Source organism: Bombina bombina, chromosome 2 (genome assembly GCF_027579735.1).
Source record: "Bombina bombina isolate aBomBom1 chromosome 2, aBomBom1.pri, whole genome shotgun sequence".
In the NCBI taxonomy this organism is placed as follows: domain Eukaryota; kingdom Metazoa; phylum Chordata; class Amphibia; order Anura; family Bombinatoridae; genus Bombina; species Bombina bombina.
In genome coordinates, this window is record NC_069500.1 from 1,274,418,504 (window position 1) to 1,274,437,677 (window position 19,174).

The following is a 19,174-nucleotide window of genomic DNA, read 5'->3' on the forward strand; positions in this document are numbered from 1 at the left end:
TACCTCTTAGTTCTGGTAATTTAGCCAAAACCTCAGTCATAACAGTAGCCATATCCTGTAATGTGATTTGTAATGGCCGCCCAGATGTACTCGGCGCTACAATATCACGCACCTCCCTCTGAGCGGGAGATGTAGGTACTGACACGTGAGGCGAGTTAGTCGGCATAACTCTCCCCTCGTTGTTTGGTGAAATTTGTTCAATTTGTACGGATGAAAAGTCTGACGACTTAAGAAATCCGCCTCCCAGTTCTCCACTCCCGGGATGTGGATTGCTGACAGGTGGCAAGAGTGAGACTCTGCCCAGCGAATTATCCTTGATACTTCCATCATAGCTAGGGAACTTCTTGTCCCTCCCTGATGGTTGATGTAAGCTACAGTCGTGATGTTGTCCGACTGAAACCTGATGAACCCCCGAGTTGTCAACTGGGGCCAAGCCAGGAGGGCATTGAGAACTGCTCTCAATTCCAGAATGTTTATTGGCAGGAGACTCTCCTCCTGACTCCATTGTCCCTGAGCCTTCAGAGAATTCCAGACGGCACCCCAACCTAGAAGGCTGGCGTCTGTTGTTACAATTGTCCAGTCTGGTCTGCTGAATGGCATCCCCCTGGACAGATGTGGCCGAGAAAGCCACCATAGAAGAGAATTTCTGGTCTCTTGATCCAGATTCAGAGAAGGGGATAAGTCTGAGTAATCCCCATTCCACTGACTTAGCATGCACAGTTGCAGTGGTCTGAGGTGTAAGCGTGCAAAGGGTACTATGTCCATTGCCGCTACCATTAAGCCGATTACCTCCATGCATTGAGCCACTGACGGGTGTTGAATGGAATGAAGGGTGCGGCAAGCACTTTGAAGTCTTGTTAGCCTGTCCTCTGTCAGGTAAATCTTCATTTCTACAGAATCTATAAGAGTCCCCAGGAAGGGAACTCTTGTGAGTGGAACGAGTGAACTTTTCTTTTCGTTCACCTTCCATCCATGTGACCTTAGAAATGCCAGCACTAACTCTGTATGAGACTTGGCAGTTTGAAAGCTTGAAGCTTGTATCAGAATGTCGTCTAGGTATGGAGCTACCGAGATTCCCCGCGGTCTTAGTACCGCCAGAAGAGCACCCAGAACCTTTGTGAAGATTCTTGGAGCTGTAGCCAATCCGAATGGAAGAGCCACAAACTGGTAATGCCTGTCTAGGAAGGCAAACCTTAGGTACCGATAATGATCTTTGTGAATCGGTATGTGAAGGTAAGCATCTTTTAAATCTACAGTGGTCATGTACTGACCTTCTTGGATCATAGGTAAAATTGTCCGAATAGTCTCCATCTTGAACGATGGAACTCTTAGGAATTTGTTTAGGATCTTTAAGTCCAGGATTGGTCTGAAAGTTCCCTCTTTTTTGGGAACCACAAACAGATTTGAGTAAAACCCCTGTCCCTGTTCTGATCGTGGAACTGGATGGATTACTCCCATTAACAAGAGCTCTTGTACGCAGCGTAGAAACGCCTCTTTCTTTGTCTGGATTGTTGACAATCTTGACAGATGAAATCTCTCTCTTGGAGGAGAGTATTTGAAGTCCAGAAGGTATCCCTGAGATATTATCTCTAGCGCCCAGGGATCCTGAACATCTCTTGCCCAAGCCTGGGCGAAGAGAGAAAGTCTGCCCCCCACTAGATCCGATCCCGGATCGGGGGCCCTCAATTCATGCTGTTTTAGGGGCAGCAGCAGGTTTCCTAGTCTGCTTGCCCTTGTTCCAGGACTGGTTAGGTTTCCAGCCTTGTCTGTAGCGAGCAACAGCTCCTTCCTGTTTTGGTGCAGAGGAAGTTGATGCTGCTCCTGCTTTGAAATTACGAAAGGAACGAAAATTAGACTGTCTAGTCTTGGCTTTGGCTTTGTCCTGAGGCAGGGCATGGCCTTTACCTCCTGTAATGTCAGCGATAATCTCTTTCAACCCGGGCCCGAATAAGGTCTGCCCTTTGAAAGGTATATTAAGCAATTTAGACTTAGAAGTAACATCAGCTGACCAGGATTTTAGCCACAGCGCCCTGCGTGCCTGAATGGCGAATCCTGAATTCTTCGCCGTAAGTTTAGTAAGATGTACTACGGCCTCCGAAATGAATGAATTAGCTAGTTTAAGGACTCTAAGCCTGTCCGTAATGTCGTCCAGAGTAGCTGAACCAATGTTCTCTTCCAGAGACTCAATCCAGAATGCCGCTGCAGCCGTGATCGGCGCAATGCATGCAAGGGGTTGCAATATAAAACCTTGTTGAACAAACATTTTCTTAAGGTAACCCTCTAACTTTTTATCCATTGGATCTGAAAAAGCACAGCTATCCTCCACCGGGATAGTGGTACGCTTAGCTAAGGTAGAAACTGCTCCCTCCACCTTAGGGACCGTTTGCCATAAGTCCCTTGTGGTGGCGTCTATTGGAAACATTTTTCTAAATATCGGAGGGGGTGAGAACGGCACACCGGGTCTATCCCACTCCTTAGTAACAATTTCAGTAAGTCTCTTAGGTATAGGAAAAACCTCAGTACTCGTCGGTACCGCAAAATATTTATCCAACCTACACATTTTCTCTGGTATTGCAACTGTGTTACAATCATTCAGAGCCGCTAACACCTCCCCTAGTAATACACGGAGGTTTTCCAGTTTAAATTTAAAATTTGAAATATCTGAATCCAGTCTGTTTGGATCAGAACCGTCACCCACAGAATGAAGTTCTCCGTCCTCATGTTCTGCCACCTGTGACGCAGTGTCTGACATGGCCCTAATATTATCAGCGCACTCTGTTCTCACCCCAGAGTGATCACGCTTACCTCTTAGTTCTGGTAATTTAGCCAAAACCTCAGTCATAACAGTAGCCATATCCTGTAATGTGATTTGTAATGGCCGCCCAGATGTACTCGGCGCTACAATATCACGCACCTCCCTCTGAGCGGGAGATGTAGGTACTGACACGTGAGGCGAGTTAGTCGGCATAACTCTCCCCTCGTTGTTTGGTGAAATTTGTTCAATTTGTACAGATTGATTTTTATTTAAAGTAGCATCAATACAGTTAGTACATAAATTTCTATTGGGCTCCACTTTGGCATTGCAACAAATGACACAGGTATCATCCTCTGAATCAGACATGTTTAACACACTAGCAAATAAACTTGCAACTTGGAAATACAATTCAATTAGAATAATATTAAAACGTACTGTGCCTTTAAGAAGCACAGAAGATCTATGACAGTTGAAAATTAATAAATTGAAACAGTTATAGCCTCAATCCTTGTAAACAACACAACTTTAGCAAAGGTTTAATCCCATTAGCAAAGATAACAAATTCTGAAAGCAGGAAACAAATTACAGAATAAACGTTTTTTATCTCAGTCAAACTATAATTCTCACAGCTCTGCTGAGAGAAATTACCTCCCTCAAAATAAGTTTTGAAGACCCCTGAGCTCTGTAGAGATGAACCGGATCATGCAGGGAATACAATGAGTTGCTGACTGAAATATTTGATGCATAGTAAAAGCGCCAAAAAAACGGCCCCTCCCCCTCACACACAGCAGTGAGGGAGAACAGAAACTGTCAGAAAACAGATTAAGCAACTGCCAAGTGGAAAAATAGTGCCCAAACATTTATTCACTCAGTACCTCAGCAAATGAAAACGATTTTACATTCCAGCAAAAACGTTAAACATAATCTAGTTATTAAACAGCTTTATGTATTTCTTACAGTGTAATTCTAGTGAAGTACCATTCCCCAGAATACTGAAGTGTAAAGTATACATACATGACATTATATCGGTATGGCAGGATTTTCTCATCAATTCCATTGTCAGAAAATAAAAACTGCTACATACCTCTATGCAGATTCATCTGCCCGCTGTCCCCTGATCTGAAGTTTACCTCTCCTCAGATGGCCGAGAAACAGCAATATGATCTTAACTACTCCGGCTAAAATCATAACAAAAACTCTGGTAGATTCTTCTTCAAACTCTGCCAGAGAGATAATAACACACTCCGGTGCTATTTTAAAAAAACAAACTTTTGATTGAAGATATAAAACTAAGTATAATCACCATAGTCCTCTCACACATCCTATCTAGTCGTTGGGTGCAAGAGAATGACTGGGAGTGACGTAGAGGGGAGGAGCTATATGCAGCTCTGCTGGGTGAATCCTCTTGCACTTCCTGTTGGGGAGGAGTAATATCCCAGAAGTAATGATGACCCGTGGACTGATCACACTTAACAGAAGAAATGGGCCAGCTTCTAAACTTACATTCTTGCTTTGCAAATAAAGCAAGAGAATGAAGACAATTTGATAATAGGAGTAAAATTAGAAAGTTGCTTAAAATTGCATTCTGTATCTGAATCAGGAAAGAAAAAAATGTGGGTTCATTGTCCCTTTAACTCCAGCAAAGGACTGCGCTAGTTGCATTATTCAACTGTGTAACTAGTGCTGCTGATTGGATCATCAGTGGTTTGCCCTTGGGACCAGCAGTGCTTTGCGGCTCCTGAGCAACATTTCAACTGTGTGTTTCACTCGTTTTGCGGGCGTTAAACACACAATAGTGCAGGGTCCATAGTCTTAAATGGCATCCAGAATTTAGAACTTGTAATTTTTCAATTATTTGAGCTGTATGCTAACCTAATATTAAATAAGGAAACTGTCATATGTATTAAAGGGACACTGAACCCAAATTTTTTCTTTTGTGATTCAGGTAGAGCATGACCTTTTAAGGAACTTTCTCATTTACTCCTATTATCAATTTTTTTTTCCATTCTCTTGGTATATTTATTTGAAATGCAAAAATGTAAGTTTAGATGCCGGCCCATTTTTTGTGAACAACCTGGGTTGTTCTTGCTGATTGGTGGATAAATTCATCCACCAATAAAAAAAGTGCTTTCCAGAGTTCTGAGCCAACAAAAAAAAGCTTAGATGCCTTCTTTTTCAAATAAAGATAGCAAGAGAACAAAGAAAAATTGATAATAGGAGTAAATTAGAAAGTTGCTTAAAATTGCATGCTCTATCTGAATCATGAAAGAAAAAATTTGGGTTCAGTGTCCCTTTAAAGTGAATGTAAAGTCACGGTCACTCTCTTCATCATCTTGTTAATTTCATAAAATAAACGTTAGTTTAAGTCATCATTTTTTTAAAATGTAATAATAAATCATAATGGAACGATTTATAACCCTATTTCGCTTACTTTCTTCCTCCGCCCGCCATCTTGTCCCTCGTTTCTAATTTGATTGACATTTCCTTTAACGAATAATAGATCATACCCCGTGGCGTCCAGCCCCTTTTTTCAAACCTCACGCGATCAAACATGAGTTCCCTAACAAATCGTCATTGACAATCCATGCTCGTTCACGCAATGACTAATAGATTGAAGAGTACGATTAGAAACGGATCAGGGCACGCATGCGCATATTAACTGCAGTTTGAAAACGCATGCGCAAATTTAATTCTCTTCTGGAGCGCGCTTCAGTGCTACGTAAGAGAGCAGGAGGGACTGCTCTATACGTGATGGATTCCGAATACCGGAAGTGAAGGATGGGAGGAGTTATCGTTCAAGACGTCGCTAAGTTATAATATAAATTATAATATCATAAGTTCATTATTTTTAAAAAAAATAACATTGCGGTTTACATTGCAAGTATATTGAGAATTCGTACTGTATATTAGAACGCATATAATTTACATTCACTTTAAGAATTGTTGTTGGTGTTAAAGGAACATGACAATCAGCATTAAACTTTTATGATTCAGACAGAGCATGCAGGTGTCTTGAGTACAATAAGGCAGCAGTGTTTTTAACTATCTTTTACATTGCTGCCATATAGTGCTCAACAATGTATATAACATTTTTAAAAACATGGCTTTGCTCTTCAAGAAAGGATACCAATAGAACAAAATATATTTGATAATAGAAGTAAATTGGAACTTTTTTTCAAATTGTGTGCTGATTAGTTCAATTTAAATTTTGACGTTGATGTCCTTTTTAATGTGGTGAAAAGCCACTAGAAAACCACAAGAACAAAGTCTTGTAATGACCAGGCATGGGGGCCCATTTATCAAGTTCCGGATGGAGCTTGAAGGGCCCGTGTTTCTGCAGGCTCGCTAGAAACACCAGTTATGAAACAGCGGTCTAAAGACCGCTGCTCCATAACCTGTCCGCCTGCTCTGAGCAGGCGGACAGACATCGCCACAATTCAACCCAATCGAGTACGATCAGGTTGATTGACACCTCCCTTCTGGCGGACGATTGGCCTCAAATCTGCAGGGGGCGGCGTTTCACCAACAGCTCACAAGAGCTGCTGGTGCAATGCTGAATACAGAGAGCGTATTGCTCTCCGCATTCAGCGAGGTCTGTCGGACCTGATCCGCACTGTCGGATCAGGTCCAATAGACCTTTGTTAAATAGGCCCCATGGCCTTTAATTTTAAAACCACAAACAGTCATACAATATATTTGGCACATTTATTCTAATGGTTTAGGACAAACACCTAAATAATAAAGGAGGACGGAACATGGTTACTCTAGAGTTTCTAACATGCATATTGAAACTATGTGCACAGAGCTAATATAAAACTTTATCACATGACTATTTTCCTTTAACCCTTTGCTACCAGAGGTCTAAATAATTTATGCAGAGGTTAAATATTATTATAATAATATTCTCGTAGTTGAACCTCTGCATCATTTTTTGTCTGCACTTACTGTTTTATAAGTTCTCTTACAGTAAATTAAATTACTCTCTTACATTTATAGGTCCTTGGCCAATAACCAGATTAAGACTTTGCCAAGAGATATCTTCAGTGATTTACATTCACTCATTGAACTGTAAGTACCACAATCCTTTCCAAGTTGATCCATTAGTCTTGGTCTTGTGTAGGTTATGTGGGAACTTTTTTGCAACGTGTTGCAGTGATCGGATTTGACATGAGTGTATATTTTAAAAAATACATTAAATTCACAAAGTAAAACGTCAAATAATGTGTTAATAATGTGTTTTCAATATAGAACAGGGTGAATTGCATTTTCAAATGACTCTTTTTGTTTTTTGCATTTTCCATACTGTCCCAACTGTTTTTGGAATTGGGGTTGTAGTATTTTATTTGCAGTAAAGCTTTAAGGGGACAGTATACAACAATTTTCATATAACTGCATGCAATAGGCACTACTATAAAGAATAATTTGCAAAGATGCTGATCTAAAAATCCAGTATAAAACCTTTTAAAAATGTACTTAGAAGCTCCCAGTTTAGTACGTTATTAAAAAATAAGCAAAAACTATACATTTTTATGAAAAAACAAACCAGATGGGCTATATAAATGGATCATCTACAAAACATTTATGAAAAGAAAAATCTAGTGTACAATGTCTTTTTAACCAGAGCTGTAAGGATGTGCTAACCCGACGAGCGTTAACTTGAATTGCGCTCAAGTGGTCGCTTTACTTTCAACTTGTAATATGAGTGATAAACCCGAAAGACCTGTGAGAAACCCCTTATCGCTCGAATGCAAACATTTGCGCTCCACTCTTAATCTGGCTCTAAGTGTTTAGAATGTTATTATATAATCAGTGCTCAGAATTTCCACTTGTCCATTAGCCATTGGCAAGTGGAAATTTAACAGTGGCGAGTGAAAGATAGTAAATGAATGTTTTTGGTGGCGTGATATAAGAAGCAAAGTTAACACATTGTATTTCCACAATTTCCACGATTGGATTCTCTCCACTTCTCCTGACCGAATCCAAGAGGCAGGTGTTCTTCCTAACAGTTTCAGTGACCACTGCTTAGTGTACTGTGTGCACAAAATAAAGGCTACTAAATCCTCTCCCAAGGTTAAAATCACCAGGTCCTTCAAAAAATTTAATCTTCAATCATTTCTAAATGACATCAAGAACCTCCGCTGGCACAGATTAAACCTAATCCCAGATTTAGACTCTGCAGTTGAATTCTTTCAGTCTGAACTCCTGCAAGTTTGGAATTTGCATGCCCTGCTGCGTAAGATGAGAGTAAAAGGAGCACATTTGAATTGGATCACAGCTGACCTCTTTAAATGTAACAGTTTTTTGATTCATTGTGGTCAAAGTTCAAGCATACTGGCTCTATGAATGATCACTGAGTATATAGACAATGGCGAAATATATGCACTAAACAAACAAAATTGGCCAAGGCCCAATATTTCTGTGAAAATCTGAACAAAAACATATCAAACCCTAGAAAGTTTTGGAAAGTCATAAATAACTTACAATCTCCACCAATCCACTCCCAACCCTCCACTATCAAAGTGGATAACTAAACCCTGCAACTTCCCTTAGAAGTAGCAAATGCCTTTAAAAATTATTTTGTCAGCTGCTCCACCACCCTGATTGACAAACTAATAAATGACACACATCCTGAAACTACAAATGTGGATCAGGCCCCACTAAATCTGCAAAGACCCAAGATAGAGAAGTTAAATTTTAGACCTGTACCCATTAAGGTGATTAAGAAACACCTTAATAATCTAAAAATGAAAAACCAGTCTGGACCTGATCAAATCCCAGCAATGCTTTTGAAGCTCAGTGCGCCGGCAATTACTAAACCTGTCACAACCCTAATTAACGAATCCTTGGTGTCTGGATACATACCCAAACTTTTGAAGACTGCAAGAGTAGTGCCTATCCATAAAAGTGGTGAGATAAACTTAGTTTCTAACTATCGCCCAATATCATTGCTCCCAGTATTGTCCAAAATCTTATAAAAATATAAATTATGTGAGTATTACCAACAATCTAACTATCTGACCCCTGTTCAATCAGGTTTTCATCCGAATCACTCCACTACTACTGCCCTCCTAAAAGTTTGCAACAACATCCAAACTGGCAGGGAACAAGGAAACTGGAGCTATTTTCCTTGATTTTGCAAAAGCCTTTGACACAGTAGACCACAACATTCTACGGCTCAAACTAAAAAACTCAGGTATTTGTGATCGTCCGCTAACCTGGTTTCGATCATATGTATCGGATCGATCACAATACGTCTCCATTTTTGACAGCGACTCCCTCCCTCTCCCAGTCATGTGTGGTGTTCCCCTAGGTTCCATTTTCGGCTCCCTACTATTCACATTATTTATAAATGCTCTGCCTAATGTCTGCAAATCCTCAACTGTACACATGTACGCAGACAACACAGTAATCTATGCAAGCAAATCCGATCTACCGCAGCTTGAAGAAGTGCTCCAAGACCATTTCACAGGAGGTATAAAAGTGGATCTCAAAAAACAAACTCTTTCTAAACACTGACAAAACTGTCACAATGATCTTTAGAACGGGACCTAAAACTACACAAACTACAAAATTCCCATCTATGCATCAAAACAAAATCAAATTGCACACTGACCGCAGTCCAATCTTTCAAATACTTGGGTTCGTTGTTAGACCCTAATCTATCTTTTGGCCTCCACATAGAAAAACTTGCATCTAAACTTTATCCAAAACTAGGTGCCCTGTACAGAAACAAATCCTGCCTCAGTCCTACAGTAAAGGAAAAGATTGTACAGCAAATGCTGATGCCAATCATTAATTATGGGGATGTAGTATATGTACCTGCACCGCAAACTAACCTTAAAAAACTTAATACATTGTATAACTCATTCTGCCGATTTGTGCTACAATGTAATTACAGGACCCACCATTGTTTCTTCCTTACTATCTTCCTCACGGCTCACTACCTGCCCACTCGACCCTATCCCTTCCCATCTAATACCCTCCCTATCTTCCACCCTCACTCCTGCTCTTACCCACATCTTTAACCTATCTCTCTCTACCGGCTCATTCCCATCTTCTTTCAAACACGCAAAAGTCACTCCCATACTTAAAAAACCCTCCCTCTACCCTAATTCTCCTGAAAGCTACCGCCCCATATCACTGCTTCCACTAACATCAAAACTCCTTGAAAAACTAGTTTACAATCGCCTAACCCACTTCCTAACCACCAACTCCTTGCTTGACCCTCTTCAATCCGGATTCCGCCCAAAACACTCAACTTAGACTGCCCTTACCAAGGTCGCAAACGATCTTCTCTCTGCTAAAAATATTGGCCACTACTCTATACTCATCTTACTTGACCTCTCAGCTGCCTTCGACACAGTTGACCACCCCCTGCTCCTACAGACCCTTAGCACTTTTGGCCTCTGTGACACTGCTCTTTCCTGGATTCACTCCTATCTTTCTCACAGGTCTTTTTCGGTGTCATTTGCCGGCGACTCCTCCTCTCCTATGTCTCTGTCTGTTGGAGTGCCTCAAGGATCTGTTCTGGGTCCTCTACTCTTCTCCATCTATACTTCTTCGCTGGGTAAACTTATCAACAGTTACGGCTTCAAATATCACCTCTATGCTGATGACACCCAGATCTACCTCTCCACCCCTGCTCTCTCTCCCTCTGTCCTCTATCATGTCAGCAACTGCTTATCTGGTATTTCTTCCTGGATGGTCTCTCACCACCTAAAGATTAACATGTCCAAGACTGAGCTCCTTCTTATCCCCCCTCAAGCTCTATGCTGACTTCTGACTTCTCTATCCCTGTTGACGGCATCACCATTTCCCCATCGACCCAAGTCCACTGCCTCGGAGTTACACTTGACTCAAACCTATCCTTCATCCCCCATATCCAATCGTTTTCTACATCCTGCCGCAATCATCTACGCAATATTTCCAAAATTCACCCTTTTCTGAGTGCTGACACCACAAAGCAAATAATCCACTCCCTTGTTATCTCCCGACTTGACTATTGCAATAACCTACTCGCTGGCCTTACTCTTTCCCGCCTCTCCCCCCTTCAATCCATCCTAAATGCCTCTGCCAGGCTGATCCACCTTTCCCGTCGATCTGTATCTGCTGCACCTCTCTGTGAGTCCCTTCATTGGCTCCCCATTCACAGCAGAATTAAATTCAAAATTCTCACCCTTACATACAAAGCTCTCACCAACGCCGCTCCCCTCTACCTATCCTCTCTAATACACAAGTATACTCCAGCCCGTCCACTAAGATCCAACAATGACCTGCTCCTTGCATCCGCAACTATCACCTCCTCTCATGCTAGATTGCAGGACTTCTTTCGTGCAGCACCTACCCTCTGGAACACTCTCCCTTGTGCTGTCAGGCTTTGCCCTAATCTTTCTTCCTTTAAATGTTCCCTGAAGACTTTTCTGTTCAGGGAAGCCTACCACCCAACTCAATAATAAATTAATTTCACTTACCTAACATTTCCCTCATCTAACTCTGTATTAACATCCTTCTCAATCTTGCAGTCCTCACCTCCTGTTTCTCAATCTCCTACCCTTCTAGATTGTAAATTCCCACAGGAATAGGGCCCTCAATCCCTCCTGTATGTGTTTGTAAATGTTGTCCTGTATTTTACAAGTCTTGTATTGTCTTACTTAAATGAATTGTATCCATGGACAGCGCTGCGGAATATGTTGGCGCTTAATAAATAAAGTATAATAATAATAATAATAAATGCTAAAAGAACTAAACTGGCTGTTTTGCTGGAATCCAGACGCACCCTCCATCTTTCCAGCCTTGTGTTTAAGAGCTTTTCTGGGAAGCTCCCACCTTAACTGAGCAGAATGCTCTCCCCGGGTATTCCCACCTCCTATATGTATGTTATTCCCCTATGGCTGTAAATACCCCATTAGTGCTTAGACTGTTACTTCTGAAAAGGGTAAACAGGTGCAGAGAGAGAGAAATTGGAGAGGAAAAGTGAAAGTGGAGAAGAAAATAGAGTTAAGAGAGGGTGGAGAGAAAAAAAGACAGAGAGAAGAGATATGAGAGAGGGGAAAGAGAAGATATTGCTTGAGCGAGAAAGGAGAGGGTAAAAAAAGAAAATGAAGAGAGGAGGGGGTGGACAAAGAGTTAAGAGAGAAAAGGGAGTTATAATTATTAGAACAAAAACTCGAGGTCTGCTATGACCTTCCAGCACTTTTATTATACACGCTCTCAGTGGCATTATTTAATTTGTTATGGTATAAAATAAAATTAATAATATTACTGCAGAATAAGGTGTTTTACAATGGCTAAACATATGCAAAGAGGGGGTGGAGTAGTGGGTGTGGTGTGGGCAGATAGTGGGTGGGATCAGAAGTGGTAAGTGACATTTTGGCCTGGCTAGTAGGTTAGGACTGGAAATTTTGAGCCCTGAAATGCAAACCAAATATGTAATTTTACAGCCACTTGTTGTTTTAAATGTTCTTCTTCCAGAAAATAAACATAGATTTGATTTTCTATCAATTGTTTGGTTATTTAGTTCATAGGATAGCCTTATACTTATCCCATACATTCTTTAAGTCTCCCACATTGTTTTCCCTTACCACCTCTAATGGAAGTTTATTCCATGAATCAAACACCCTTTTTGTGAAAATGATTCCACAAATTACTCCTGAACCTACTACACTTCAACTTGAAATCATAACCCCTTGCTTTGAATTTTAAGAAAATACTTACAGCCTCAGTTTTATTAAGCCCTTTCATAAACTTTAAAAATTCTATCATGTCACCTCTTTCCCTTCTCTCCACTAGACATACATATTTAGGTCATTGAGCCTTTGCTGGTAATTTTTATTTTTTTAGACTTTGTACCATTTTAGTAGGTCTCCTAAGAACAGATTCCAATTTATTTATATCCTTCTGGAGATATGGCTTAATAACTGCACACAATACCAAATATGAGGCCTAACTAGTGATCTGTAAAGTGGCATAAGAATCTTACTATTTCTGCTGCAAATACCTCTACCGAAGCATTCTACGGACCTTACTCACTGCAATATTAAATTGTTAACCAAATTTCATATAATCTGAAATAATTCTTATGCCCTGTCCCTCTGTTGTAATAGTCAGTAAAGTATCACAAAGGGGGGTAGTTATCAAGCCGTCAACCTCAAATACGCTGCGTATTCCGCAGCGTATTTGTGGCGAGGCTGATACGCCTTAGTTATCAAAGGCTCGAGACTGGCAAAAGTAGAATTTTGTGACGTCAGCTTCGATCCGCCGGACTCAGTCCGACACAGATCGATTCTTACGTCACTCCAGATGTTCCGATCAGCCAATAGAATGCGAGCTCAATCTGATTGGCTGATTGGATCAGCCAATCGGATTGAACTGGAATCTGATTGGCTGATTCCATCAGCCAATCAGATTTTCCTACCTTAATTCCGATTGGCTGATAGAATCCTATCAGCCAATCGGAATTGAGGGGACGCCATCTTGGATGACGTCCCTTAAAGGAGCCGTCATTCGTCGTAGTCCGTCGGTGAAGAAGGTGGTTCCGCGTCGGCGGAAGGAAGATTGAAGACCCGGCTTGGAAGATGACTTCGCCCGGATAGAAGACCTCTTCAGCGCCTCTTTGAAGATGACATCGGCCGGATCGAAGACTTCTTCAGCGCCGCCTGGATGATGACTTCATCGGATGGAAGATTTCTTCAGCGCCGCTTGGAGGATTAACTTCTTCCGCTCCGGATGTCCTCTTCAGTTCCATCGGTGGCTCGGCAGAGTGAAGACGACTCAAGGTAGGATGATCTTCAGGGGATTAGTGTTAGGTTTTTGTAAGGGGGGTTTGGGTTAGATTAGGGGTATGTGGGTGGTGGGTTTTAATGTTGGGGGGGGGGTTGTATTTTTATTTTACAGGCAAAAGAGCTGAACTTTTTGGGGCATGCCCCCACAAATGGCCCTTTTAAGGGCTGGTAAGGTAAAAGAGCTTTGAAATTTATGTAATTTAGAATAGGGTAGGGATTTTTTTTATTTTGGGGGGGTTTGTTATTTTATTAGGGGGCTTAGATTAGGTGTAAGTAGCTTAAAATTGTTGTAATATTTTTAACATGTTTGTAACTTAATTTTTTATTTTTTGTAACTTAGCTTTTTTTATTTTTTGTACTTTAGTTAGTTTATGTAATTGTATTTAATTGTAGTTCTTTGTAGGTAGTTTATTTAATTAATTTAATGATAGTGTAGTATTAGGTTTAATTGTAACTTAAGTTAGGATTTATTTTACAGGTAATTTTGTATTTCTTTTAGCTAGGTAGTTATTAAATAGTTAATAACTATTTAATAACTATTCTAACTAGCTAAAATAAATACAAAGTTACCTGTAAAATAAATATAAATCCTAAGATAGCTATAATATAATTATTAATTACATTGTAGCTATCTTAGGGTTTATTTTACAGGTAAGTATTTATTTTTAAATAGGAATAATTTATTAAAGTATAGTGTAGTGTTAGGTGTAATTGTAACTTAGGTTAGGATTTATTTCACAGGTACATTTCTCTTTATTTTAGCTAGATAAGCTATTAAATAGTTAATAACTATTTAATAGCTATTGTACATGGTTAAAATAAATTGAAAGGTACCTGTAAAATAAAAATAAATCCTAAGATAGCTAGAATATAATTATTATTTATATTGTAGCTATATTAGGGTTTATTTTAAAGGTAAGTATTTAGTTTTAAATAGGATTCATTTAGTTAATAAGAGTTAATTTATTTAGATTTATTTAATTAATATTTAAGTTAGGGGGGCGTTATGGTTAGGGTTAGACTTAGGTTTAGGGGTTAATCATTTTATTACAGTGGCGGCGGCGTAGTGGGGGGCAGGATAGGGGTTAATAAATTTATTATAGGTTGCGGCGGGTTCATGGAGCGCCGGTTTAGGGGTTAAACTATTTATTTAGTTGCGGAGAGGTGCGGGATCAGCAGGATAGGGGTTAATAATTTAATAATAGAGGGCGACGGTATAGGGGGGCAGGATAGGGGTTACTAGGTATAATGTAGGTGGCAGCGGTGTCCGGGAGCGGCGGTTTAGGGGTTAATACATTTATAAGACTTGCGGCGGGGTCTAGGAGCGGCGGTTTAGGGGTTAATACATTTATAAGACTTGCGGCGGGGTCTAGGAGCGGCGGTTTAGGGGTTAGTAACTTTATTTAGTTGCGGGGGCCTCCGGGGGCGCCGGTATAGGGGATATAACAGTGTAGTTTAGTGTGAGTGCTTAGTGACAGGCTAGCAAGAAAGCTGGGAAAAAGCCGAAGGGCAGCGAGATCGGATGAGTGATAACTGTCACAGTCCGCTGCTCATCGCCCCGCGGCTTTTTGACAGCTTTATTTGATAACTTAGGCGAACGTATTCAAGGTCCGCGGCGGCGAAGGTAGGCGAGCTTAGGCGGACGTATTGGGCCGGCGAAGCCAGAAAAGTAGACGGCTTGATAAGTAGCCCCCAAAGTCTTTAATTACCTTTGTATTTTTCTTTCCTAAATGCATAATTTTGCACTTTGTGATGTTAAACTTTAGATCCCGTTAATATGTCCAGCCCTCCAGTTTGTTTTTTAATATCACTTCTCATTTGATCCAGCCCCCAACTGCCGAACATCAGCTCTATTACAAATTTTTGTATACTCTGCAAAAATACACACCTTCCTCTGTAACGTATTGTTGATATCACTAATAAATATGTTAGACAAAACAGGCCTCAGAACTGACCCCTGAGGAACACCACTAGTAATTGCCCCCTTTGCTGAATGCACTCAATTTATTAACATAGGAACCATATGCACAATAAGTCTGCCATCACGACCATCACATAAGACATGCCATAACAATGGGTTGTGCCTTCAAGTTAAGCAGACCTGCTAATGTTATTTATTTTAGATATTGAAATACTAATTATGGCAGAGGGGTTGAATAAACACAAGCAGCTATTTCTTATACAAAATCTTTCTCATACCCCTCACCCTATAGAGATTATTCAGTGATACTGTCTCCTTTTTTTATAGCTTTTGTACAGACATTTGGTAGTCATATTTTCAGTGTAGGTGGGGATACAACAGGCAAAAGTAATAATAAAATACCAAATAAAGTAGCTGTTTGCAAACAAATACAAGCTAGCAGGTAAAATAGACCATTGGGAACACATTGAAGGGAAGTCATTTCAGAGTACAATGTCCCTTTAAGTTAAATTGACTGGCCTGTTGTGGCCAGAGTCTTCCCTACTGCCTTATTTATTGAGGCACTACATTCACTATTCTCCAATATTCTGGAACAACTCCAGTCAATAGTGATTGATTTGTGCTAGATGCCTTATTAACTCATCTGTTTAATCAAAGAACATTTAAAAAAATCATAGATCGGTATTTTCAGGACTTTTTTGATAAAGTCAATTAAACATTATACTGTTTTCATTTTTACTATTCTAACATTAGTTTTTCTTCTATTACTGATATATCTATACTTATCTGTCCCAATGTCTCACTGACTGTGCTATAGTTGGACTCACCATATTTGTATATCACCATCTGACTGCGTTTGCCTGTATTTTTTTTATAAGTTTCTTTTTTTATCGTTACAGCATGTGCTACTTTTTTTGGAACATCATATTTATATTTCTTTTTACATCATATTTACAGTCCCTCTAATACAGTGAGTTGTTGTATCTAAAGTGGCATCCTTCAAAAATTCCCACTGCTCATGTGCCCCCGTAATAAGAGATTATACAGAGTTGTTTAGGTATTCTACCATGTAAAAAAAGTCAGCCTTTCTAAAGTCTAAAACTCTTGTTTTAGTCTGGGTGGACAGTGTCTGCAAATAAATACTAAACCAAACAGATTGATGATCACTGGACCCTAAGTTCTCACCCACAGATGCATCTGATACTGTATTACTGTTTGTGCATATTAAATCTAACTTTCTTTCAAGTCCCTTAGCCAATTGCTCAAGTGATTCCCCTTGTAAGGATTCAATAATATACCTGCCTCTATCTGATCTAGCAATGAGTATCTCCCAGTCTATATCTGGCAAATTACTATAACCTTACCCTTCATGGTCATTTGGTTATTTCTTCTGTTAACAAATTGTGCAGTGTTTCATCATGTAATGGAGACCCCAGGGGTGGAAAATATAACTATAGTTTACTAGTTATGGGTTGAAACCTACTTGCCCATAAGGAAAAAGTTACTAAATCACTCTATGTTAAAGGCACAGTATACACCAGTTTTAATATAACTGCATGTAACAGATACTACTATAAAGAATAATATGCACGGATTCTAATCTAAAAATCAAATATGAAACCTTTTAAAAACTTACTTATAACCTCCCAGTTTAGCATTGTTGATGAGTTTAGTCTTGGACACCCACTGAAAGGGGCTGAGAAAGCAGAAAGAGCAGCAGACTCATTACACAAACCGGAGCAATCAAGAGTCTGATACTTTAGGGCTTGTTTAGCAGTGTAAAAATCAGTACGTTATTAAAAAATAAACAAAAATATACATTAGGAAAAAATCAGAGAAGGCTCCTCATAGTTTTAAACTGCCAATTGCACCATAAATGCAGACAGATTAAATGTACTCACATTTAGAAAAGCACATATATGTGCAAAACAAGCAGACCGGATCCTTTGGAGCCAAATTATCATTGTGCGAGCGGATATGATCCAATATAGCGGATTATGTCCGCTGCACATCCATAAATGCAGACAGCATGCGCTGTTGGCATTTATTATTGCACCAGCAGTTCTTGTGAACTGCTGGTGCAATGCCCCCGCCTGTAGATTTGCGGCCAATCGGCCGCTAGCAGGGGGTGTCAATCAACCCGATCGTATTGATTTCTGGCGATGTCTGTCTGCCGCCTCAGAGCAGGCAGACAGGTTATGGAGCAGCGGTCTTTAGACTGCTGCTTCATAACTTGTGTTTCCAGCGAGCCTGAAGGCTCACCAGAAACACGGGGCATCAAGCTCCATACGGAGCTTGATAAATATGCCCCTTAGAGTCACGAGCTAACTCGACTCCCGTCTCTGAAGCGTAGTTATAAGTCTTCTCCAGCCGCTAGGGATCAAATCCAATGTTGTGATGCTCAGATGTAAGCTGAGCAGGTCAAAAACTTAGTAAGGTAGAGTAAAAATTAAAAAGTGTTTATTTGACAAAACACATAGAGGCCAATTTATCAAATGTCTGTCGGACTGGATCCGACAGTGCGGATCAGGTCCGACAGACATCGCTGAATGTGGAGAGCAATACGCTCTCCGTATCCAGCAATGCACCAGAAGCTCACAAGAGCTGCTGGTGCAACGCCGCCCCCTGCAAACTCGCCGCCAGCAGGGGGTGTCAATCAACCCAATCGTACTCAATCGGGTTGAATTCCGGCGATGTCTGTCAAACTCATTAGAGCAGGTGGACAGGGTTATGGAGCAGCGGTCTTTAGACCGCTGCTTCATAATTGCTGTTTCTGGCGAGTCTGAAGACTCACCAGAAACACGGGCCCTCAACTCCATACGGAGCTTGATAAATGGGCCTCAAAGTATCAAATAAGCAACGTGTTTCTCAGTAACAACTGTTTCATCAGGCTTAGAGCAGCTCAGCTTACAACCGAGCATTTTATTATTGGCTTTGATCCTTAGCTGCAGGAGAAGACGTATAACTACGCTTTAGAGATTCGGTCTGCTTGTTTTGCCTGAAAAATACAGGTTATATAGACTGTTCTACTTGCTTCATGTACTTTGTATGTTTTGGAGTGCTTTTATAGGAATTTTCCTGACCATATTATATATTAATTTTATTACTATATTGTAATATTGGTAGGTGCCCCTATTTGGCACCATCTGTTGTGTTTGTAACATAAGATCGATTGTGCTTGTTTGTTTTTAAAAATATACAGGGAGTGCAGAATTATTAGGCAAATGAGTATTTTGACCACATCATCCTCTTTATGAATGTTGTCTTACTCCAAGCTGTATAGGCTCGAAAGCCTACTACCAATTAAGCATATTAGGTGATGTGCATCTCTGTAATGAGAAGGGGTGTGGTCTAATGACATCAACACCCTATATCAGGTGTGCATAATTATTAGGCAACTTCCTTTCCTTTGGCAAAATGGGTCAAAAGAAGGACTTGACAGGCTCAGAAAAGTCAAAAATAGTGAGATATCTTCCAGAGGGATGCAGCACTCTTAAAATTGCAAAGCTTCTGAAGCGTGATCATCGAACAATCAAGCGTTTCATTCAAAATAGTCAACAGGGTCGCAAGAAGCGTGTGGAAAAACCAAGGCGCAAAATAACTGCCCATGAACTGAGAAAAGTCAAGCGTGCAGCTGCCAAGATGCCACTTGCCACCAGTTTGGCCATATTTCAGAGCTGCAACATCACTGGAGTGCCCAAAATCACAAGGTGTGCA

General features: G+C 40.4%; 1 protein-coding gene across 3 annotated transcripts in view; it reads left to right on the forward strand.

Annotated features, from left to right (window-relative positions):
- LGI2 (leucine rich repeat LGI family member 2) overlaps window positions 1-19,174 on the forward strand; it is a 120,266-nt gene that overhangs the window by 53,798 nt on the left and 47,294 nt on the right. For all 3 annotated transcript variants that reach the window (XM_053704086.1, XM_053704089.1, XM_053704088.1), the window contains one exon: window positions 6,752-6,823. In XM_053704086.1, the coding sequence (XP_053560061.1) occupies window positions 6,752-6,823 (72 nt within the window). The remainder of the gene's footprint in view (window positions 1-6,751; window positions 6,824-19,174) is intronic.